This window comes from Drosophila pseudoobscura, chromosome 3 (assembly GCF_009870125.1).
Source record: "Drosophila pseudoobscura strain MV-25-SWS-2005 chromosome 3, UCI_Dpse_MV25, whole genome shotgun sequence".
NCBI lineage: Eukaryota > Metazoa > Arthropoda > Insecta > Diptera > Drosophilidae > Drosophila > Drosophila pseudoobscura.
This window is the reverse complement of record NC_046680.1, coordinates 20,727,148-20,750,042: the sequence shown is the minus strand read 5'-3', so window position 1 is coordinate 20,750,042 and position 22,895 is coordinate 20,727,148. Positions and strand designations below refer to the sequence as shown.

The window sequence follows — 22,895 nt, the reverse complement described above, 5'->3', positions numbered from 1 at the left end:
GTAAGCATACTGACGAGTTCATGTTCAATTATACATATTCCCCGTTTTTTATATTCCGCCGAATATTACTAGCTAGCTAAGACTTCCATGTGTGAACATATAATTTTCTCCGATTAATGAATCAATTTTCTACTTGACTGGCTTGTTTTAAATACTTGAATTGTTTTCCTGATACGGCGATTGTTTTGATTGTTTTTGTCAAATGTATGATGAAAAAACGACCTTAGCCCACTTAAGCCCCTCTGTTTAAATAATTGAACTACTTGAGGTAAATGGCGGAAAATATCAAAGATTGTAAATTCTTCTTGTAGATCCATGCCATCATTCATCTGAACTAAAAACCACGATATCTTCGACCTGAACTGCGCCAAGATTATTACATTTTCATTATTTTCGGTGGAATATTAAAATACCCGCAGGCCGGCATGTCAACGCCGACCGGAAACGCGAAAAAATACCAAAAAGTACCCTTAACTTGTTATTAAATTATTGTTTTGTGCTGTTTTAGACGGTGAAACTAATCGCTTTTGTTAAGTCAATCTGAATTTTGTCTATATGCCGGCACAATTAAGTTTAATTAACAAATGTCAGGATTTCCGCCCATTGCGAAATAAGCGCTGAACACTTTCGGTATATTCAGCACTGCCTTTCTTTGCTGTTGGTCACACAGTCAATAAAGTAACGAATAGCGACGTGGCGACCGACGGGAAGCAAAACCAATCGCTATAAAGAAATTTACCGGTCTAGTACACGGCTACATAGCACAGTTAGTCTAGTCGCAGCAGGCAGTTGCCGAGTCGAGAAATATATTTGCTTCAGATTGTAGTACTGACTAAACATGATTAAAATGCGGTGTCTGGCAGCTGCCATGCTAATTTTCGGCTACATTGCCACTACATTAGCCGCCGAGAGTGACGTCCTGGACCTGGGGGACGACAACTTTGCATCCACACTGAAGCAGCAGGAGACGACATTGGTTATGTTCTATGCCCCCTGGTAAGTGCGTGTGTGTGGGGTAAGGGGAGCGGGCGTGGCTGGTCGGGAGTGCAATTACCTTAATCAGCTTGTTGCGTCTGCTTTTTAATTAAATTGCGCTGCGATGAATCGAATCAAAAGTACACGTCAGCGTTAAGAAGAGGGTCGAAACAGAAGAAAAAAAAAAATCAGCGACTACAAAGTCGGTATCAGAGCGGCCATTTTAAGAGACGTAGGGTAGAGGGCAGGCAGCTTCAACCAGCGAATGTGTCAATACAACTATCTCTTTGTTAGCGTATGAGTGTGAGTAGATTATTGGGAGAAAACTTCAAAGCTATCATTTCCAGATACGAGTGCATATGGGTTTTTGTACGGGGCTTGCCGGCCGGTGGCCGGTGGCCGATTTCCATCTCCCCGGAGAGCAGTGAAAGAGTTTTTAAATTACATTTAATCCCCGCATCGTTGGGCTTATCAGCTCTGGAACATAAGCAGTTTAATTAGACGTTGTTAGCAATAAGAGTGCATGATAAGGCAACCCAACTGATAAGTATACGCACCCCATGCTATAATTACAAACTATTCGACTTTTTGGGTAACATGTCTTCCTGTTGTCGTGATAAAAATGATGAACTAGCTAAATTTGTTCGAGAAAAGACTGTGACGTGTCCTAATAGACTGTTTCTGTTCTTATAGGTGCGGCCACTGCAAGCGCCTCAAGCCTGAGTACGCCAAGGCGGCTGAGCTCGTCAAGGATGACGATCCGCCAATTAAGCTGGCCAAGGTTGACTGTACCGAGGCTGGCAAGGAGACCTGCAGCAAGTACTCAGTGAGCGGCTATCCCACACTGAAAATATTCCGTCAGGATGAAGTGTCGCAGGACTACAGCGGACCACGTGAGGCCATCGGCATTGCGAAATACATGCGCGCTCAGGTTGGACCTGCCTCTAAGAATGTGCGCTCTGTGGAGGAGCTCGCCAAGTTCCTGGACACCAAGGAGACCTCAATCTTTGGTAGCTTTGAAGACATTGACTCCCAGCTGGCGAAGATCTTCCTCAAGTTTGCCGACAAGAACCGCGAGAAGTATCGCTTTGGCCACAGCAGCGACGAGGAGGTGTTGAAGAAGAATGGTGAAACGTAAGTGATGCCATCTCAAGACTGCAAATGCGTTTATTATACTTTATACAATTTGTTACGCCTCAGGCAATAAAAAATAGCTATTAAGTTTTGTCCCTTGTCACAAATAAGCAAAGTATTCGATGGCTCTTGTCTTCCGTACAGCGATAAGATTGTGCTGATCCGTGCTCCACATTTGAGCAACAAGTTTGAGGCTTCCACAATCAAGTTTGAGGGAAGCACTGAGTCCGACCTGACCACCTTCATCAAGGAGAATTAGTAAGTGATCTCTTTTCTATATCCTCCCCCAAGCACACTCTTAATTTACGTTCGTTCAATCTATGCAGCCATGGCTTGGTTGGTCATCGTACCCAGGAAACTTCGCGGGACTTCCAGAACCCCCTGATCACCGCCTACTACAGCGTCGACTACCAGAAGAATCCCAAGGGCACCAACTACTGGCGCAACCGTGTCCTGAAGGTGGCCAAGGAATTTGCCGGCCAAATTAGCTTTGCCATCAGCTCCAAGGACGACTTCCAGCACGAGTTGAACGAATACGGCTACGATTTTGTTGGCGACAAACCCATCGTTTTGGCCCGTGATGCCAAGAATCTCAAGTACTCTCTGAAGGACGAGTTCTCCGTAGAGAACCTACAAGATTTTGTTGAGAAGCTGCTGGCCGACGAACTGGAGCCATATGTCAAGAGCGAGCCCGTCCCAGAGTCGAACGATACTCCGGTCAAGGTGGCTGTAGCTAAGAACTTTGACGATCTGGTGATCAACAACGGCAAGGACACGCTCATTGAGTTCTACGCCCCATGGTGCGGCCACTGCAAGAAGTTGACTCCCATCTACGAGGAGCTGGCCGAGAAACTGCAAGACGAGGATGTGGTCATTGTCAAAATGGATGCCACGGCCAACGATGTGCCACCAGAGTTCAATGTGCGTGGATTCCCCACACTCTTCTGGCTCCCCAAGGACTCGAAGAATAACCCCGTAAGCTACAACGGGGGTCGCGAGGTCGACGATTTCATCAAATACATTGCCAAGGAAGCGACCACAGAACTGAAGAGCTTCGACCGTGACGGAAGGCCCAAGAAGACCGAGCTCTAAGCTCCAGGCTCTAATATTAACTCTTACTGCTGACTGCGTCGTTAATGTGGTGTAGTGGCGGTGTAACTAGCATTTCCATATTTTTGTAAAAGTCGAATGCATTCTCTTCAAATTCTTGATGGGACAAAAATTGTATTAAATTATATATAGTAGTGATGATGATAACGCAGATGAACACAAACCCAACCCCATGAAGATGTCACAATAAACTTAAAACTTCATTTATCTACTCAACAATGAAATGAAAAATTATTTTCTTTAGTTCTTATGAAGTGTTGTGGGGGTAAAGTCCTCCATGCGCTCGTCCAACATGATGCGAAACCAATCGGGAATGAAGGTATACAGGTTCCTGCCAAGATACGATGTGTACGAGATCTCCCCCCGGCTAGCATCAAACTTCATCAGATACACGGTCCTGGGGCAGTCGACTACCGACATAAAGCCGCGAATCTGGTCTACCAGCCGCAGCAGGAAATTGACACAGACATGCGGTGACCAGGCTTTTTCCTGCGTAAACAAATTAAAGTGTTATTTCAATCGGAGTATATTGTATATATGTACTAACGCAGTCCTTCCAAAGTTGGCGCACAGATAGCTTGTTAACGGTGTGCGCGATGGTGTGGCGGTTAACATTAGCAACGTAAATGTTTTCGATGCCCACCAGAAAACACTTGGACCACCACTTGAGGGCGTCGCAACGGTTGTGCGTAGCCCATTCATCCACGCTCATACTGTCTTGGCGAAACTGCAGCTCCGTAAAGACATAATTTGAACTAGCAGGCGAATAAGAGCAAATAAATTTAAACCGATTTTAAATGTACATTCCCGTACTTACCTTCTGTCACTTCCTGTGCAAAAACCTTCGGCCAGAACTGGTGAATCGAAAATAAAACGTGTGCCATTTATGCTGAAGGAAAACACTCCGTTGTATTGTCCAGTCGGATCCATTGGGTCGCATGGTTTCGGCATTGCATTTGCATTCTCTGAAAAAAAAAAATACTAAATAGTAATATTGGATGGTTAATCCAATGCCCTACCGGATAGGAAGTGCCTCCGAAGCTTTGCGAGCCAATCAGCATTCAGCTCCTTCATGGGAGAAGTTTTTAGATCCTCAGGAACCACGGGGCTGATGTAAATCGTGTTTCGATACTTGGTCACGGCGAGGGTCCAGTTCTCCTTAATTTCGTAGGGAGTCCTCAAGATTAGTTCAAGAACTTCGGTGGTGCTCACAATGTCGTAACTGACTTCCACCTCCAGTTTGGCGCTTAGATGGGATGTCCCAGTGCTCTCCATGTACAATAGTATGTTGTCCAAGCCTGGCTGCGATAAGAGTAAACTTCGCGGAGGACTCGGCTCAGAGTCCCCCAGGTGCACTTGGAATTTGTCCATTTTTGGAACGACTACGTAGCGCAAGCGATTTGCATTGTTCTCAAATTTTCCATATGGCGATAAGCTGAAGCCCCCGTGAGCCACTGGCTTAGAAAATTCTGGAAAGTCACATCGGTCCGCTTTGGTAATAACGTGAGGTTTTATATTTAATAATATTTCATCAGAAAGCATCATGGATTCATCTGAAAACGCAAGATTTAATTTTCCTAAAATTGGTTTTACCGTTGCTTAACAAAAAAAAGTGGCCGCGTTAAATACTATACGCATACTTGCAAACATATTAATGTTTCTTCCAATATACAACTTTCGTTAATCGTTCAAGGTTGCAATGTGTTGTGTAAACAGGCTTTTAACTTTTACAAATCACACTGGTTCAGTAATTATTTTCGAGGCTCTACTGTGCTTCCCACTACCACTCACAACAATTTGGCGCAACGCCGGTTTTGGGGATGCCAAACGTAAACAAACCGGAAGGTTGCCAGACTGCCGCACACAGATGTTCGCAATGAACGGTGTGGCAACCATTGCAAGGTGCGCTGCACGTGTTTCAAATTCGCGTGTGTCATTCCCGGGTCTGAGCTCTGAAATTAATTCGAAAGCAGTTAAAAGTAGCTCGAAAGAAATAACAGTATCCGAATACAGTTGACCGGCTACCAAGGCAATGGAGGTAAATGCCAGCAAGCTACGATTTTGTGCACAGCGGCTTCTGCAGTTGACTGCCAACGAGCCCCAAGACAATTTGTTTGTTCAAAATGTACAGAAGTTCATCAGAAAGAAGGTAAGTGTATGATCATATTTTAATAAAAAACAAACTTTACAAACCTTTGCTCTACTTTAGAAATATGTGCCTCAAGACGTGGAACGTCTGTTCTGCAGTCTCAGCGAGGAACTTGCGTGTCCGGCCTACACCGTTCCCTTGGCAGTGAGCTTTGAGGAGCAGCTGTTGCTACTTCTTAGCATGGCCCTGCGATGGGACTCGGCTGGAGACGATATCCATCAATATCATAAAGAGTGCATCGCCCTGTCAAAGCTAATGGACTTCTCTGTGGATGCGCAGAGGTGAGTAGAGGTCCCTGTATCGGATGACCAGTCTCAAAAGCACACATTCCCTCTGACATCCGTATAGGTTTGCAAAGAGCTACTTCCACAACAAGCCAGCACCGTTCGAGAAAAGCCAAAGTAATTCCAGCAGTGTCCCCAGCAAAAGGGCAAAGAACGCAAAGGCCAGCCAAAAGTTAGATGAACTGGAGCTCTTGAAATGTTGCTACCAGTTGCTGCGAAGTGACACGTCCTACTTCCGTGAGTTGTGGGACTGGTCCGGCTTCATTGCCACCTACTCGCAACTCGAGACCCCCTGCCCGATGATACAACTCTACTGCAACTACATCATGGCCATGCTCACGAATATGAGCCCCACACAGCTGAATGCCCAAAATGCCATGATATCCACAGAAGCACAGCTCCGATTTGAATGCGAGAAGGAACAGTCATGGGCCGTAGCCAGGCAGGCCGAGGGCTGCTGCTATTCTAACGAAGACGAAACGCCTGAACAGATTTTGAGCCTGAGCCCCGACCAGAGTGTGACCAACATTGAGGGCGTACTCTTGCCGACATTCAACAAGCAGAATCAGGAATTCTATGGCAGCACTGACGGCTGCTACGATCGCATTGTAAAAGTGGATTCGACGGTTGTAAATCTGCGGAGCATTGCCCTTGGTGTCGCAGCGGCCAAGCCGATTTGCCTATCCGGTCCTGTGGGCTGTGGCAAGACGACGCTTATTGAGTATCTGGCCCGCAAGACGGGACGCATTTGCCCCAAGCCCAAGGAGATTGAAACTCGCGAAAAGGCGCTGCGAAAGGCTGAAGAGGAGGACAAATTGTTGACACCAAAAAAAGGAAAAAAGGGGAAAGAAAAGAAGCGGAAACTGGAGGAGGACCTTCCCATCGACCAGGCATTGCTGGATCTGGGTGAAATGTCGCAAAAGCATGGCTTTCTACGGATACAGCTGGGCGACCAGACCGACAGCAAAATGCTATTGGGCCAATATCGCTGCACAGATGTGCCTGGGGAATTCGTTTGGCTTCCTGGTGTCCTCACGCAGGTGAGAAGGAATTGATTAAACTGAACGAGGGTTCTATTATATGAATGATTATTTGCACTTTTAGGCTGTCATGCATGGCTACTGGCTGTTGCTGGAGGATCTGGATGCCGCCACCCAAGACACCTACACAATTCTGAGCAGTTTGCTGGAGAGGCAGTGCCTGAGCGTTCCCGGCTTTCGCGACTCTGTGAAGATTGAGCCAGGCTTCCAATTGTTTGTCACAGTGCGGTAAGAGTCTATGGAGCATTCAAAGCATCTTTATCCTAAACATTTTCTCTGTTTTAGGACCAACAAATCGGCCAGCAATTCGGGACAGAAATCGCTCTATTCGCTACTGGATAAATATCTGTATACGATTAACGTTCTGCCGCTCTCCCGTAACGAGCTGTGCAAGGTGGTCAGCACAAACTATCCCAAGCTGGCGACCGTCGCCAATCGAGTGGTGGACGTGTTCCTTACCTTCTCCAGTGGCAATCACATGGCCGCCGACAATCTGCGTCAGCAGGAATCGAACGACAAGGCGGACAACACGGAGAAGTACGTGGCGCTGCCCTTTGAGCAGGTCACACTCTCATCCAGTCCCAACTCGGGCCGCCTGGTCTCGACCCGGGATCTGGTCAAGCTGTGCCAGCGTTCGAATGCCCAGTTCTCGGTGACCAGCGCCGAGTGTGCCTACTTTGTGTTCCAGAATGCCGTCGATGTATTCTGTTCGTATCTGCCGCAGAGCAGGGAGAAGATCACGCTAATCACAAGCATCGGCGCCAAGTTGGGCATCATTCGCTCCAGATGCGAGCATTTCGCCAATGAATACAAACCGGATGTGGATTTTGGACTGGAGATTATCAAGATCGGACGTGCCAGTCTTCTGGCCAAGTCCGAGCTGCTGTCCAATAATGAGAATGGGGAGCAGCTCTCAGAGCAAGACCTGAAGCGACAGAAACTAACCGAACAGACCAGGAGGGCCATCGGCCAGACCAGCGTCAAGCGTACCACCTTCTCGTTTACACGTCTCGCCAGCTGCATCTTGGAACGGATTGCCGTCTGTGTGAGCCACTCGGAGCCCGTGCTGCTGGTGGGGGAGACGGGTGTGGGCAAGACCTCCTCCGTGCAATATCTGGCCGAGCGCACCGAACACAAGCTGGTCGTCGTGAACATGAACAACCAGTCGGATGTCTCAGATCTCGTGGGCGGATTCAAGCCCGTCGAACTCAACTACGTGCTGTCGCCGCTGCGCTGCGAATTCGAGCACTTGCTCTGCGAGACCTTCAATGCCGAGAAGAACATGCAGTTCCTCCGGATCTTTGCCACGCATTATAACAGCGGCCGGCACAGTGTCATCATACGCACGATGATCAGCCTGTGCCATCAGGTGTTCAGGAACAAGGATCTAAAGAGCCACCAGATGGTGCCGCGTTGGCGCACGCTTTGCGAGAAGCTGCAGAAGCTGCAGACACAGCTGGACAAGAGCATTAACATTTCGTTTGCCTTCATACCCGGTTCCCTGGTGAACTGCATCAGCAAAGGCGAATGGGTGCTGCTGGACGAGATCAATTTGGCATCGGCCGAGACCCTGGAATGCCTGTCGACCATCCTAGAGCCAGAGGGATCGGTTGTGCTGCTGGAGCGGGGTGATTTCACGCCCGTCAAGCGGCATCCGGACTTTCGCATCTTCGCCTGCATGAACCCCAACACGGACATAGGCAAGAAGGATCTGCCCGTGGGCATACGCAATCGATTTACCGAATTCTTTGTGGACGAACTGACGACGGACGCGGACCTCAGTCTGCTGGTGAGTGACTATTTGGCCAACACGGGCATCCAGCGGAAGTCCGTGCACAGCATTGTCCAGCTCTACAAGTCACTGCGTCGCCTCTCCGAGCTCCAGCTGAACGATGGCCTGGGCAATCGTCCCGTCTACTCTCTGCGCACCCTGTGCCGCAGTCTGCGCATCTGTGCTCGGAATCTGTGCGGCTCCATTGAGCGGAATCTGTACGAGAGCTTCTGCCTGAGTTTTCTCACCCAGCTGGATCCGGAGTCGCATCATGTGGTGCTGCTGCTCATTCGGAATGCCCTGCTGAGCAATGCCAAGGCCGTGCTTAGCAAGCAGTTGCCCCGATTGGGAGAGAACTATCTACAGTTCGAGGGCTACTGGATACAGCTGGGGGGCCTGGAGCAGCAGTCCTGCTCCCACTACATCCTCACGGAGAGCGTCCAAAAGAATCTGCAGGATCTCGCGCGCATTATATCGATTGGAAAGCTGCCCATCCTGCTCCAGGGACCCACCAGTGCCGGCAAGACTAGTCTTATCGACTACGTGGCCCGCCGAAGTGGCAATCGCTGTCTGCGCATCAACAACCACGAGCACACCGACCTTCAGGAGTACATTGGCACCTATGCGGCCGATCTGGAGGGCAAGCTCACCTTCCAGGAGGGTGTCCTCGTGCAGGCCATGCGTCAGGGTTTCTGGATCATCTTGGACGAACTGAATCTGGCCTCCACCGACATTCTGGAAGCGCTCAATCGCGTGCTAGACGACAATCGAGAGCTTTACATTGCCGAGACGCAGACACTAGTGAAAGCCCATCCGAATTTTATGCTTTTCGCCACACAGAATCCGCCGGGACTCTATGGCGGTCGCAAGACCCTTTCGCGTGCCTTCAAGAACCGCTTCATTGAGCTGCACTTTGCGGATATTCCACGCGTGGAACTGGAAACCATACTCGAGAAGCGGTGCCTCATCCCGCCCTCGTACGCCCGGAAGATGGTCCAGTGCATGACGCAGCTACAGCACCACCGCAAAAACACCTCCAAGCAGGTGTTCACACTGCGCGATCTCTTCCGCTGGGGCAACAGATATACGCACGCGGACAAGTCGCTGCACGATGATCCCCGATACGACTGGAATCAGCATCTCGTCGAGGAGGGATACCTGGTGCTGTCCGCGAAAGTGCGGACCTCCGACGAGCACCAGTTGATCGAGCGGACGCTGTACGCGAACTTCAAGAAGACCATCGACCATCAGTTGCTCTTCGACATCCAAACGTCGAGCGAGAGCTGCTCCCCTGTGAGCAGGCGCATCCTGCAGGCCATACGCAACTTCAAGCTGCGCGGCGACATCGTGTGGACGAGGAATATGACGCGCATGGCCGTCCTGACGGCCAAGGCTCTGGAGTTCGATGAGCCTGTGCTGCTCGTGGGTCCTACGGGCTGTGGCAAGACCACTGTCTGCCAGCTCCTGGCCAGCATAGCCGATGTCCAGCTGCGGATACTAAACTGTCACATGCACACGGAGGGAGCGGACTTTCTGGGCGGTCTGCGACCCTGTCGCGGCCAGGATAGCACGCAGCTCTTTGAGTGGGCCGACGGACCGCTAATCTACGCGATGCAGGAGGGCTCCTACTTCATGGCCGACGAGATATCGCTGGCCGAGGACTCGGTGCTGGAGCGTCTCAACTGCATACTCGAGACGGAGCGCACTGTCCTGCTGGCGGAGAAGGGGGGCGTGAATCCCGACTCCGACTCGGCCTCGGACTTTGTTGTGCAGGCCAAGGCGGGCTTCCAGTTCCTGGCCACCATGAATCCCGGCGGGGACTTTGGCAAGAAGGAACTCTCGCCCGCGCTCCGGAATCGCTTCACCGAGATCTGGTGCCTGCCCTCCGACAACAAGGCGGACCTCATCGAGATCGCCCACAACTGCATGTCGCGACAGGACAACGGATCCAGCCGCAAAGTGGCCGAGTACCTGGTGGAAATAGTCCTCCACATGCGTCAATCGAACGACAAGTTTAGGTTCTCTGTGCGCGACATCCTCGCGTGGGCCAACTACATTGCGAGCAATCGGCACCTGAGTTTCGCCGAGCGGGCCATCTTTGGGCTGGAGACCATCTTCCTGGACGCCCTGGAAATGCTGCTCCACGAGCCCCAGGCCCAGGTGGAGCAGCTTAAGCGACGTATCATCGAGGAGGCCATCAAGCAGGCTGCTCTGATCCTAGACGAGCACTTCACCCTCGAGGATGTGACCCAGAAGCGGGGCGATCAAGTGGAGATGGACGCCGCTAGCTTTGGCCTGCGACCCTTCTACATTGCTGTGAACCAGGAGCGCTTATCGGCCGCCAAGCAGGATGCTCCCTTCTTCTTTGATGCCCCCACCACCAAGCAGAATCTATTCCGTCTGCTGTCGGCGCTGTCACTGCAGAAGCCCGTGCTGCTGGAGGGGCCGCCGGGCGTTGGCAAGACATCGATTGTGGAGAGCATCGCAGCGGCCATTGGCTATCAGATTGTGCGCATCAATCTGTGTGAGCACACAGATCTGGCCGATCTCTTTGGCACCGATCTGCCAGCCGAGGATAATTTACTCGAGTCCAGCAGACAGGAGGCATCGAAGGCCGCCATTGGCAGCTTTGTGTGGCGCGATGGCCCCCTCTTGGCCGCTCTGAAGGCGCACAATACCTGGATACTTCTCGATGAACTGAATCTGGCGCCACAATCGGTGCTCGAAGGACTCAACGCTGTGTTGGATCATCGTGGCGAGGTGTATATTCCCGAGCTGAACAAGAGCTTCCATTTGGCTGGCAGCACGCGCATCTTTGCCTGTCAGAATCCCCTCAAGCAGGGCGGCGGACGCAAGGGTTTGCCTCAATCCTTTCTCAATCGGTTCACCAAGGTCTACCTGCGTAAGCTAACCACCGAGGATCTTCTGCATGTGGTTCAGGTCAAGTACGGCGCCTACTTTGAGCAGCTGGGCAGCCATTTCCACTCGCTTTTGGACCAGGAGGCGAACCCTGTCCAGGGCAACCTCTTTGACCTGTACAATGGCAAGGGAACCGAGGAGGAATCGAGGAAAGCCTTCGATTTGGCCGCTCGTCTGGTGCGCTTCTCGGAGCAGCTGGACGGAGGTGTGGCCACCATGGAGTTTGCCTACAGGGGCGGACCGTACGAGTTCAATTTGCGCGATATCCTGCGCTGGTGCGACCTGCTTCACAATCCGCAAACGGGCTACATCATCAAGCCGGCGGCGACTCAAGCCACCTTTCGGGTCGCCTTTCGCGACTTTCTTCTAACGCTGTATGAACGCATGCAGCTGGTCTACTATCAGCGGATGCGCTGTGACCAGGACAAGATCTACATACGGAATGCCTTCGCGAGTGTGTTCCAATGCGATGCCGATCAGCTGAATGCCGTGGCCGAGGATGTGGCTCTCTACTGGACGGCAGACAGGGTGTATCTCAATGATGTGGTGCTGCAGCGAGAGCAGGACGACAGCCCAGACATGGATATGGCTGTGCAGCAGCAGGAGCACACTGCTCCTCTGCTGCTCCAGAGTCAGCGACAGTTGCTCAAGCAAATTGTCGAGACGGTGCACATGGAGAAGCCTCTGCTGCTCTGCGGGGCCACGGACAGTGGCAAAACAAAGCTGATTGACGCACTGTGTGTGCTCTCGAATCGGGTGTGCAATACGGACATCATCGATGACTCTGTTACGGGCAGCTTCCAGCAGGTAAATGCAAATGGAATCCGCTTTCAAAAGTCTCTTCTAACGCCTTCCTTTGTTCATAGATCGATCTAAATCGACATCTGGAAGCCATTTACAAGCGAGTGGAGACTCTAGTCTTCGCCTCAGTGCAGAAGGCATTCGTGCAGCGTCTACAAACAGACTTCGTGGAGCAATTATGGAGCTGCTGGAGCAGGTACAATATGCTGACGAAGGTGACAGAAGGTGAGTGGACAAAGAGAGAGGAAGACTCCACTTTGGGCTAACTCTTGAATGCCTTTCAGTAGAATCCCAGCAGCACAGCAGCGTGGCCGATGAGCTGCAGTTTTTCGGCGTGCGTCTTCATGCGCTCGGGCAGATCATTCAGAAGCTGGAGGCGACACCGCAGAGCTGCCAAGTTGAGTCGTTCCAGCAGATGGGTGAGATCGGGTCGCAGTTCATGCTGCTCCAGGGATACATCAAGAGTGCGGAATCGCTCAATACAGGCGGCTCCTTCGAGTGGGTGGACTCCCGCATTGTGACAGCGCTAAAGTGTGGCCAATTCATGTTGCTGGAGCACGTGAATCTCTGCTCCTCGGCTGTTTTGGATCGCCTGAATCCGGTCTTTGAGCCAAATGGAAATCTACTGATTGCCGAAAAGGGCATCAGTGCCCAGGACACCGCTGAGGTGGTCGAAAAGTCACCGAACTTCCGAGCCTTTCTCACCATCGACCCGAAGAATGGCGAGCTGTCGCGGGCCATGCGCAATCGATGCGTGGAGCTGTCGTTGTGCCGGAACGAATACACTACGGACGACATGCGGGCCTTTGTCCACGGCCAGGGCGTCCACCAGACGGAGGCCATTGATTGCATCCTGGACATACATTGCGCCATAAGCGGACTGACCGAGTTCAACGGATACTCCATCTCGCACCTGACACAGTTGGCCTTCCTCAGCGCCGCCTATCGACGCATCGGCTACCACCTGAAGCGGGCCATCTACGTGGCTGCCATGGAGGTGTATGTGTACGCGGCCAGCACGGATCTAATGGGCTACGGACTTTCCTACTACCAGAACAAGCTGCGCGAAGTGGTACTCGCCCGAACGGAGCTCTACAAGGGCGAGGCAACAGAGGGAAATGAGGAGGATCTCCTCAGCGATACCATCATAAGCACGGGAAATCTCAGTTCCCTAAAGCTAATCAAACTCCAGGCGGTGGCTCTTAGAGTGCTGCTCCGCGCATTGTCCCTGGAAGAGACTGAGTTGCCGCAGCAGCAGCTCGCGGCGCTTTTCCATCGAATGGCGGCGCTGGACTTGAGTGGACTCAATCTGAAGGAGGTGTGCCGTCACTTCATCTACATGCTCTATGAGTCGTCTGCCTCTGGAGACCTCCAGATGCGACATCTCTACCTGCAGCCGTGGCTCACGGAGCAGTCAACGGAGGTCCAAGACTTGGCGAATAAACTATACTCCTGCTTAGGCGAACAGGCTACCGGGGCACCGGCAGCTCCTCTGTCGAATCTGCCATGGAATAGGAAGCTCTTTCCCCGTCTGCGCGACTATGCAACAGCGGGAGAGCTGGCATCGTCTGCTGATTCCCTAACGATCAGTGCCTCCCTTCTGGCACGACTGTTGCTCAGAGACGTGCCCAGCCCCAGCCAGGGAAATTCTGCCACCAGGGTGCAGTTGATGGACGCCCTGCAGTATTCGCAGGCTCTGCAGGAGCAGAAAGTCACAGAGAAGTACGCAAATGACTTCCTCTCGAATCTGGCGCGCTTCCTGGAGGCGCTGCATCAGGGATTGCTGCAGGACTTGGCGTCAGCCCGCTTGGATCTGCCACAGTATGCACAGCTCGTGACGAGGTTCCACTGGTTCAATCGCCTGCTGGCCACGTGCCGGCAGCAGAAGCTGCTCTACAACAATGAGATCTTTGTGCCGCTGATGCACAAGCTGGTGCTGCACTTCCAGTGGCTGCAGAAGCATCTGCTAGCTCCCCTATGGAAGGACTTGAGCGGACAGCCAGCACTGGCGGAAAGTGTGCAGAAGCTGCTCGGTTATGTGGAGGAGACGAGGCGTCCCTTGAATATATCCTGCAAGATATACAGCAAACAGTTTACCCAGTTCCAGCCCCACTATCTGGATAGTCAGGTGAGTAAATCGGCCTCCCTGGAGATCTCAAAATGTAATTATTCTTTTGCGTAGATCAAACTGCATCTGGATCTGGAGCAACTGGAGCGGGACCTGAGCGTGGTGCCACGTTACGGCAATTTGGAGGAGACTGTCTGGCTTAGACGATGGCTGGTCCTGCAGTCGGATGAGGCGCACAAGTGGCGCTCGTTCCAGCGCTCGCATACGCAGGGGATTGCACTGAAGGCATTCGAGCTGAGTGAATCCCTGATGGATGCCAATGTTGGGCTACAATCCTCGCTGCAGAAACTCCAAGCGATACTCAAGGAGGCCACAGAAAACACTGAGGAGACCGGACTATCCATAGACATGGATCTTGACGGCCTCAAGGCTCTATTGAACGCGGAAGAGCAGGAGGAGGAACAGGTGGAGCAGAAGAGCCAAGCAGATATTGGTTCGCCGCAACTTTTGATGGCTGCCCTCAGAGAGTTTTTCATGGAGCGCCTGTTGACGGGCACGCTGCGTGAGGACTCTGAGGACCAAGTGAATCCCATGTACACGGACCAGCTGCTGACGCTGAACAGCCATCTGTGGCAGTGCCTCAACACGCTGAACAAAGTCACGCACGTGCAGATCCGTAGTGTCTGGAGGGAGCTGTGGCAAGAGCTGGATCACTTAAAGGATTCTCAGGACTTTGCGTCAGTTCTAGAGAAGATGGGTGGCAGCTACAAAGGACTGCGCACGTATCAACGGCAGTACCGCAACGCCCTACAGTGCTACCAACTGGATAATCTCTCCACGCGCCTCGACTGCGTGCGCGGACCCTCCTCCGATGAGGAGAAGGAGATCTCCAGTCGATACAGCTACCAGGGTCCCGCTTTGACCAGTGTCCTGCTGTCGCTCATTTGCCAGAAGAACGGCCAGCTGCGATCGGTGCCTATCAGTGATCTGCAAACGTGGCGCTCTTCGCTGCAGCAGACGCGCCAACTGCTCTGGGGGAACGCGCCGCTGCTGGCTCCCCGCTACAGTGGCCGGGCCAACAATTGCCGCCAGACTCTGGAGAGTGGCAGCCAGCTGCTGAAGGAGCTGGACTACGTGACGCAGCTGAGTGCCGGAGCACAAAAATCGGACGCGGGCTTCGAGAACTGCAGAGTGGAGTTGCGCGCGATGCTCGGCCAATTGCAGTCGAGGAGCGATGATGCCAGCTTTCCAGAGGATTCCCTGACAGCCGCCTTCGATGTGGCCTTCACAAATGCTCTTGTGGGAGCTCTCGAACTGTGCCTGCTCACCCACGCCCCGCTGATCGATCCCGTGGAGAAGAATCGCCTGAAGAACCAGTACATCACCGAGGACATTGCCTGCCTGCGGAACCTGACCACTGCCTACGACTTTATGGGCATCATTATGGACTACCGCCACTTTGGGGAGGAGATCCACACGGAGCTGGTGACGCGCCTGCAGGCGGCACGGCAGCGACAGCAGCAGCTCTCCCAGAAGCTTGCCCTGCGACCCGAGCAGTGTCTGTACGCCGGTCTCGTCCAGGATCTGACGCACTTCCTGCAGTCGAACGGCGACTGCCAGACGCTGTACAACATGCTGCGCGTCGTTCGCTCCGATTGGATTGGTTTTACGGAGGCCCAGGCGGCCTCCAGTGGCCAGCAGAAGAGCAGCAGCGAGACGCTCGGCAAGCTGCAGCTGTGGCTGGCCAATGCCCAGAGATTCGTCCATCACACCCTGTCCCGCTACACCGCCTACTACCAGGACTTTGTGGAGCCCATCAAGTGCGCCGTCAATCAGCTGCGGTTCGGCCTGGAGACGCTCAAAGTGATATTCGCGCGTGTCCAGAAGGCGGGCAATGTGGCCCAGGCGGAACAGTTGCAGCAGACCATCGGCGAGATTGTGCAGTTCCCCTCCCAGCAGCCGCTGCGTATACGGAACAGCCACCTCTACGGACTGCTCGCCGAGCTGCCGCACTCCGAGCACGAGTACTTCCGCCTGCTGAAGGCCAAGCTGAGCGAGCTGCGCAACTACATTGCCCTGGCCTCGAGCATCGACGAGGAAAGCTTCGCGGCCTACGACGACGCCTTGAGCATCTGCAACCAGACCTGGCAGCAGGAGGAGCAGCGTCGGTGCCAGCTCAAGGCGGAGGCGGAGAGTCTGTACGTGACCAAGACCCGGGGCGGTGTCGACAGTGAGGAGCTGGTGGAGCTGCAGGAGATCGAGCAGAACTTCCCCACGAATCTGGAGGAGGACTTTGCCGAGTTTCTGGCCCAGCCCACGCTCGAGCAGGTGCTGAAGCTCGACAAGAAGGCCGACAGCAAGGCGAAATTGTCGCAGATTGTGGCCGAGCAGGATTACTCCTTCCTGGCTCGCAATTTCATCGAGGTGATGGCCCGCCACACTCCCGTCTACTACCGGGAGCAGCCAAAGGACATAGCGGCAGCAGCAGCAGAGCTGCATTTCCTGTCGCCCTACCAGGCCCGCTTTCAGGTCTTTGCCCATCTCCATGGCCACTACAGGACTGCACTGGGCGCTGCGCTCGACGAGCGCGCCTGCAATGGCCTGGCCTTTGGGCTGGCCCTGCAGCAGCGCCAGCTGCGTGACATCGATCTGCAGGAGGAGACGGGAGCTCAGAAGCCGTACGACTATTACAAGGACTCGAACATAGCCGAGGTGCAGGGCTGCATGGACGTCCTAGGACGCATCGACAGGCGCGTGGTGGAGCAGCTGGAGCTGTACCCAGAGCACGCGGGACTGGCGGATATCCGCCTGGTGATTGCTCGCATCCGGAAGCTGCCCGCCCACGCCTGTGTGGTGCGCTTCAATACGGGCTTCCAGCTGCTCCGCCAGAAGGTGGCCCTCTGGAACGAGGTGGCGCACCGCAAGAACAACCTCGTCGCGGAGGAGACCGAGGTGGCAGAGTTCGTGCAGCGCTGGACCAAGCTAGAGCTGCAGCACTGGCGCCAGTGTCTCAATCAGACCGCGGAGCAGGTGGAGCTGCAGGCGCATCGCTACTGGTTCTTCATCTACAACCTGCTGCAGCAGTTCATCCAGCAGAAGAAGCTGGACCAGTCCTACACGGACATCAGGTTTGCCGAGCAGCGCTTCGGGCAGGATCAGCTGCTGGATGCCCAGGACTTGGGCGAGGCCAGCCGCGTCGAGCTGCCCCAGATGATACGCATCCTGCGGCAGTTTGTGGAGGCCTCCTCTTACGGTGACTTTCACGTACGCCTGCAGCTGCTGCACGGCTTCGAGATGTATCTGCACAACGTGGAGCGGGCGGGGAAGATTGAGGGGTTGCCGCCACTGATCGCCGCGCTGCACAACCTTCAGCTGTACTTCTCGCAATTTGCGGGAGAGGTGGCGGAGAGCGTGAAGGCACGACGGGCGCCCATCGAGAAGAAACTGCGTGAATTCGTGAAGATCCAGAGCTACAGCAAGGACCTGAGCTACTTCAGCATGCGGAATAATGTGGCCAGCGTTCACCGGAACCTCAACAAGTTCCTCAAGGAGTACAAGCTGGCGCTGCTGGCGAAGATCAGCGAGGTCTTCCAGCCGAAGGACGCTACCGCCAAGGACTACAGTTTCGGCAACGACAAGGCCAAGAATCAGAGACACCTCAACAAGATAAAGTCCCTCCTCGCGGACCAGCCGGCCTGCTTCCTGGCCAGCGAGCAGCTAAGCGACAGCTTCTCCATCCGCTCGGAGCACGTGGCCGACAATGCGCTGTTGCAGCGCCTGGAAAAGCACTTTGCCACCGCCCGCCATGTGGTGGAGGAGACGCTGGCGCATGTGCCCTACGGCGAGCTGATCACAGAGCTGGACGAGTTGCTGTCCGCCCAGCTTGAACGCTGCGAGCATCTACGCGCTCTAAATGTGGACCGCAGTAAAGAGCGGCCCCAGCAGAAGCTGCAGGCCAAGCAGATCCTTCAACAGAAGCGCAAGGCGCTGACGGACCTCTTCAAGACCCTCCATCGGCTGGGTATCAGCTACAAGACGGGCCTCATGGAGCTCTCGCTGCGAACCGAATTCGAGGACTTTAGGCTGCCACCCTACTGCATCCAGGCCATGCTGCCGCGGCTCCATCCCAGCTGGCAGCATCTGAACGAGAACCTAGACCTGTACTTCATGAAGAGCGTATTCAAGCTGAAGCTGCTGCAGAACATCATGCTGACACCGCTCTCGGAGCTGGGGCCACCCAATATCGAGCGTATCAAGGGCTTTGCCGTGGACATGTTCCTGCTGGTGCAGCAGCAGCGCCAACAGCTCTCCGATGGCACACGGCAGCTGCACGAACTGCGCAACGCTCTGGCCAGTCTCCGGCAGGTGGCCGATGCCAGGGAGCGAGCCGAGAGCGATCTCCAGTCGCTGGACTTCTCCCGCAGTGCGGATGTGAGCGCAGAGATGAGACAGAAGCTTTGCCAGATCCACTATGTACTCAGGCAGTGGCAGCTGCTTCTTAGCTGTGCTCCCCCAATTCTCTCATCGGCGGAGGTCAATGAGCATCGGGCCCTGGATCGGGCAGTGCCTCTGGCCCTATCGGAGGTTCTGCAGCTATCCGGCCAGATCCTGGGGAGTAGCCAGAAGCTGCTGCACGAGCTAAATTCCAGTAGCCTCGAGTACGTGTCCACCGACAAAATGGAACACTACCAGAAGGGCTACCGTCAGATTCTCGAGACCATTGAAAAAATCCTCGCACTGCTCCGAACCGAACAGAATGCACTTCTGCCCGTGGCTCAGCCACTGGTAGAGCTGCTGTCGAGACTTAAGGCGGAGACATCTACTGAGCTCTCGCCGGAGGAGCAGGAGCCCATCGATGTGGCCAATGCGGATACGGAATTGGCCAACATTGCCCACTGCGTCCTGCTGTCCCTGCAGAAGATCTATAAGCAGCACGCCCAAGCGCAAGAGAACGGCAAGGAGCAACAGGAAGAGCAGCAATCGGAAGCTCTGCAGGAGCAACATCTGAAGAAGTGTCTGACCAGCGATCTGGCTACGGACTGGCAGCTCCTGAGCCTGCCCCGCGTCCTCGAGAAGCTCTCCAATGTGCTCCTGGTGCTGAAGCACGCCCATCCTAGCGCCGAGAAACTGCTGTGCCTGCGTCGCGCCGTGTCACTGATCCCCATCCTGGACCAGTATCAGCTGCTGGCTGACTACCTGCTGCTGCAGCAGCTGGGCACGCACAAGGTCTCGGCCAAGATGATGTCCGTGATGTTGACCATATTCGTGGAGATCGGCAGCAGGGGATTCTGTGTGCCGAAAGACCTGATGCAGGACGAAGAGGGGCAGTCGCAACAGGACTCGAAGAACGGCGAGGGCTTCGGCCTGGAGGATGGCACAGGGGAAAACGATGCCTCGGACAAGATCGAGTCGGAGGATCAGCTGGACGATGCCAAGCGACCGGAGGATCGCAAGGACGAGGGCGACAAGCAGGAGCCCGACTGCAAGGAGGAGAAGGGCATCGACATGAGCGACAATTTCGATGCCGAAATGCAGGACGTGGAGAAGCCCGAGGAGGACGACAGCGGCGAGTCCGAGGAAGAGGAGGAGCTCAACAAGGAAATGGGCGAGACGGAAGAGGGCGCCGAGAAGCTGGACGAGCAGATTTGGGGCGACGACGAGGAGAAGCCCGAGGAAGAGGAGCCCGAACTGAACGAAGAGGATCAGGGCAAGGGCAGCAAGGACGAGAAGGACACGCACAACGATCTGGATACCAAAAACGAAGCCGCCAAGGAGGATGGCCGGGATGAGCACGAGAAGGACGGCCTGGATGCCACCAACGAGCCCGGTGACAGCGAGGACAAGCGCAAGGAGCAGGCCAAGGACATCGAGGACATGAAGGATCCGGAAATGGACGAGGAGCAAACGAATGCCATGCACAACGAACTGGAGGAGCCCCCAGAGCCAGAGGAAATGGATCTGGGCGACATGAACAACGTCGACGAGGGCCACGACGAGGCGGAGGAGCCAACAGACGAGAATCCCTTCGACATCGATGCCATGAAGGAGAACATGCAACCAGCCGAGGATGCCGACGGCGATGCAGAGGAAGACCCCAAAGAAGAGGACGCCCATCCGGAGAGCGATGACAGCGACTCCGAAGAGGAAACGGAAGCGGGCAAGGATGCTGCCGATGCTGGACAAAATGGTCCAGAAGACGAAGGTGAAGACGCCTCACCGGAGGATGAAAAGCAGGAGCCCGAGACCCAGACACGGGGCGAACTGGAACCTGAAGAGGAGGAAACCCCTGCCGATGCAGAGGATCCAGAGGAGGGTGAAAAGCGCGAAGAGAAGCCGGAGCAACACGCACAGTCGCAGGACAAGTCCAGCAAGGAAGAGAATGTGCAGTCTGTGCCCGAGACCGAGAAGAGCAGCTCCGCGGATCAAGTGCAGCAGCCCCAGGATCAGGATGTTAAGCAGGAGCAAAAGATGGACGAGCAGGAAACGGGCGAGGAGAAGGATGGCGTTGGCCAGGCCGAGAACGATGTAAGTGCGCACTCGGAATATACTTCAGCGTAAATAAACTCCTTCGATTATCAACCTTTGTAACCCTTTGCAGACCAACGATGGCGGCCACCAGGGCGTTGCCGAGACCCAGGAGACTGTGTCCCAGGAGGAGCGCAAGAACGAGAAGCAGACGCAGGAGAAGCGCAAGCAGGGACGCACCAACGAGGAGCGCACTCTGGGCAAGCATCAAAGATTCCCTGATTCGAAATTAAAGTCTAATCTGATTCATTTTTAACAGGAGAAGCGGAGAAGAATAAATTGAAGCAACTGAAGACCATTGATCAGATGAAGGAGTCCAAAGAAACGGAAGAGTCCGAGCAGCTGCAGCCGGACCAAACGGATCCGGCCGAGGCAGAGGAGTACCAGCATGTCAAGGACCCGAAGAACAGTGACAAGACGACCTTGGACAATGCCACCGAGGAGCAGTCGAAGAAGATCCAGCACCAGGAGGAGGATGAGGTGCCCAACGAAGAGACAGAAGCGGAGAATGCCGATGAATTGATGGAAACCGAAGAGCCAGCACCCGACCAGGAGGAAGATGCACAGCTCGAACAGCTAGGAGCGGAGAAGACGGAGCAAAAGTCCGACAAACCCTCCAAAACCGAACAGTCGAAGGATCGCCTGGAGACACCCGAAGGCATGGAGATCGAGGGAGAGGTAGTGCCCACAATGACAGTGCCTCGCAGTGCTGAGACGACAGCGCATAGCAAGTGAGTAGATTCGACACATCTGAATCCCTGAATACCCCTGATGGCAATTTCTGATTGAACAGCATCGAACTGCTGATGGACAAGAGCGCACATGCTGAGGAGCTAAGTACCGGACAGCAGATGGAACTGCGGCAGATGTACCAGCAGCAGTTGACCACATTCCGCGGCGTAAGTTTGAGTATTCCTCTGCGTAATCTCCCTTTTAACCGCGCCCCCCTCTTTATACAGACGCAACCGCAACACGAGGACTACGAGAACTGGCAGAGCATATCCAGTCGCATGACCCAGAATGCTCGCGAGCTCTGCGAGCAGCTGCGCCTCATATTGGAGCCGACGAAGTGCACACGACTGAAGGGCGACTATCGCACCGGTCGTCGTATCAACATGAAGAAGATCATTCCCTACATTGCGTCCCAGTTCCGCAAGGATAAGATCTGGCTGCGACGCACCAAGCCTGCACAGCGGGACTACAAGATCACGATTGCCATCGACGATTCCAAGTCGATGCACCACAATAATTCCAAGACGCTGACCCTGGAGGCCATCTCACTGGTCTCGCAGGCACTGACGCTGCTGGAGAGTGGACGCTTAAGCATTGTCTCGTTCGGCGAGGCACCACAGATCATCCTTAACCATACGGAACAGTTCGATGGCCCGCGATTGGTGAACGCCCTGAACTTTTCCCAGGACAAGACGAAAATTGCCGGACTGTTGGACTTTATGCGCACCGCGAACGCCGAGGAGAGTGGCTTGGGCGGAGACAATGGACTCTTTGAGAATCTGCTGCTCATCCTCAGCGATGGCCGCAACATATTCAGCGAGGGCGCCCAGAAGGTGAAGAGTGCCATCAAACTGGCGCGACTGCAGCGCATCTTCCTGGTGTACATCATCATTGACAATCCTGATAATAAGGTAAAAGGACCAAACAAGGATTTCACTGCACTATGTACTAATCACACACTCCTTCTAGAACTCCATTCTGGACATACAGCATGTGGTCGTGAATGCGGATGGTTCGGTGAACATCAGCTCGTATCTGGACAGTTTCCCGTTCCCCTACTACGTGATTGTCAGGGATCTGAATCAGCTTCCGCTGGTGCTCAGCGAAGCCATGAGGCAGTGGTTCGAGCTGGTGAACAGCGAGTGAAGGGTGGTCTATAGGGTGGAACTATAGATTGGTCTGTACAGAATGCACTTATCATGAAGATATTTATGTTTTCCTTTATTGACACGTTTTTAATAGGTTTAAGTAGCAATGTTACTTCAGTAGATAAGCTTTATGAAAGGCCGGCCAGATTCGCGTAGTTTTATAAGCAAAGATCGCTATCTTATCGTTAATATTATCTTGTAGAGTTTGCAATAAAACACCACTTCGACTTATCTTTGAG

At 53.8% G+C, this 22,895-nt stretch overlaps 3 protein-coding genes across 4 annotated transcripts; 2 read left to right on the top strand and 1 right to left on the bottom strand.

Annotated features, from left to right (window-relative positions):
• Window positions 1-707: 707 nt before the first annotated feature.
• ERp60 (disulfide-isomerase A3) lies at window positions 708-3,443 on the top strand. Its single transcript, XM_015185155.2, has 4 exons — window positions 708-996; window positions 1,669-2,109; window positions 2,254-2,367; window positions 2,436-3,443. The coding sequence occupies exons 1-4, from the start codon at window positions 839-841 to the stop codon at window positions 3,199-3,201; spliced, it is 1,479 nt and encodes a 492-aa protein (XP_015040641.2). The 5' UTR covers window positions 708-838; the 3' UTR covers window positions 3,202-3,443.
• Window positions 3,407-5,024, bottom strand: cuff (cutoff). The gene is made up of 5 exons (XM_002138876.3): window positions 4,860-5,024; window positions 4,239-4,772; window positions 4,037-4,184; window positions 3,767-3,974; window positions 3,407-3,708 (listed from the first exon to the last, which is right to left on the bottom strand). Exons 1-5 carry the CDS (start codon window positions 4,867-4,869, stop codon window positions 3,460-3,462), a joined length of 1,149 nt encoding a protein of 382 aa, XP_002138912.3. The 5' UTR covers window positions 4,870-5,024; the 3' UTR covers window positions 3,407-3,459.
• A 121-nt stretch (window positions 5,025-5,145) lies between these two features.
• On the top strand, window positions 5,146-22,887 carry LOC6898950 (midasin). 2 transcript variants are annotated; one of them, XM_015185153.2, is made up of 13 exons: window positions 5,146-5,368; window positions 5,429-5,649; window positions 5,717-6,692; window positions 6,757-6,920; window positions 6,978-12,189; window positions 12,249-12,408; window positions 12,471-14,311; window positions 14,366-20,776; window positions 20,850-20,976; window positions 21,036-21,507; window positions 21,570-21,675; window positions 21,736-22,419; window positions 22,478-22,887. In XM_015185153.2, exons 1-13 carry the CDS (start codon window positions 5,252-5,254, stop codon window positions 22,652-22,654), a joined length of 16,668 nt encoding a protein of 5,555 aa, XP_015040639.2. In that variant the 5' UTR covers window positions 5,146-5,251; the 3' UTR covers window positions 22,655-22,887. The 2 variants fall into 2 exon arrangements, with proteins under 2 accessions (XP_015040639.2, XP_002138911.3); XM_002138875.4 differs by having other exon boundaries at window positions 12,468-14,311.
• The last annotated feature ends 8 nt before the right edge of the window (window positions 22,888-22,895 follow it).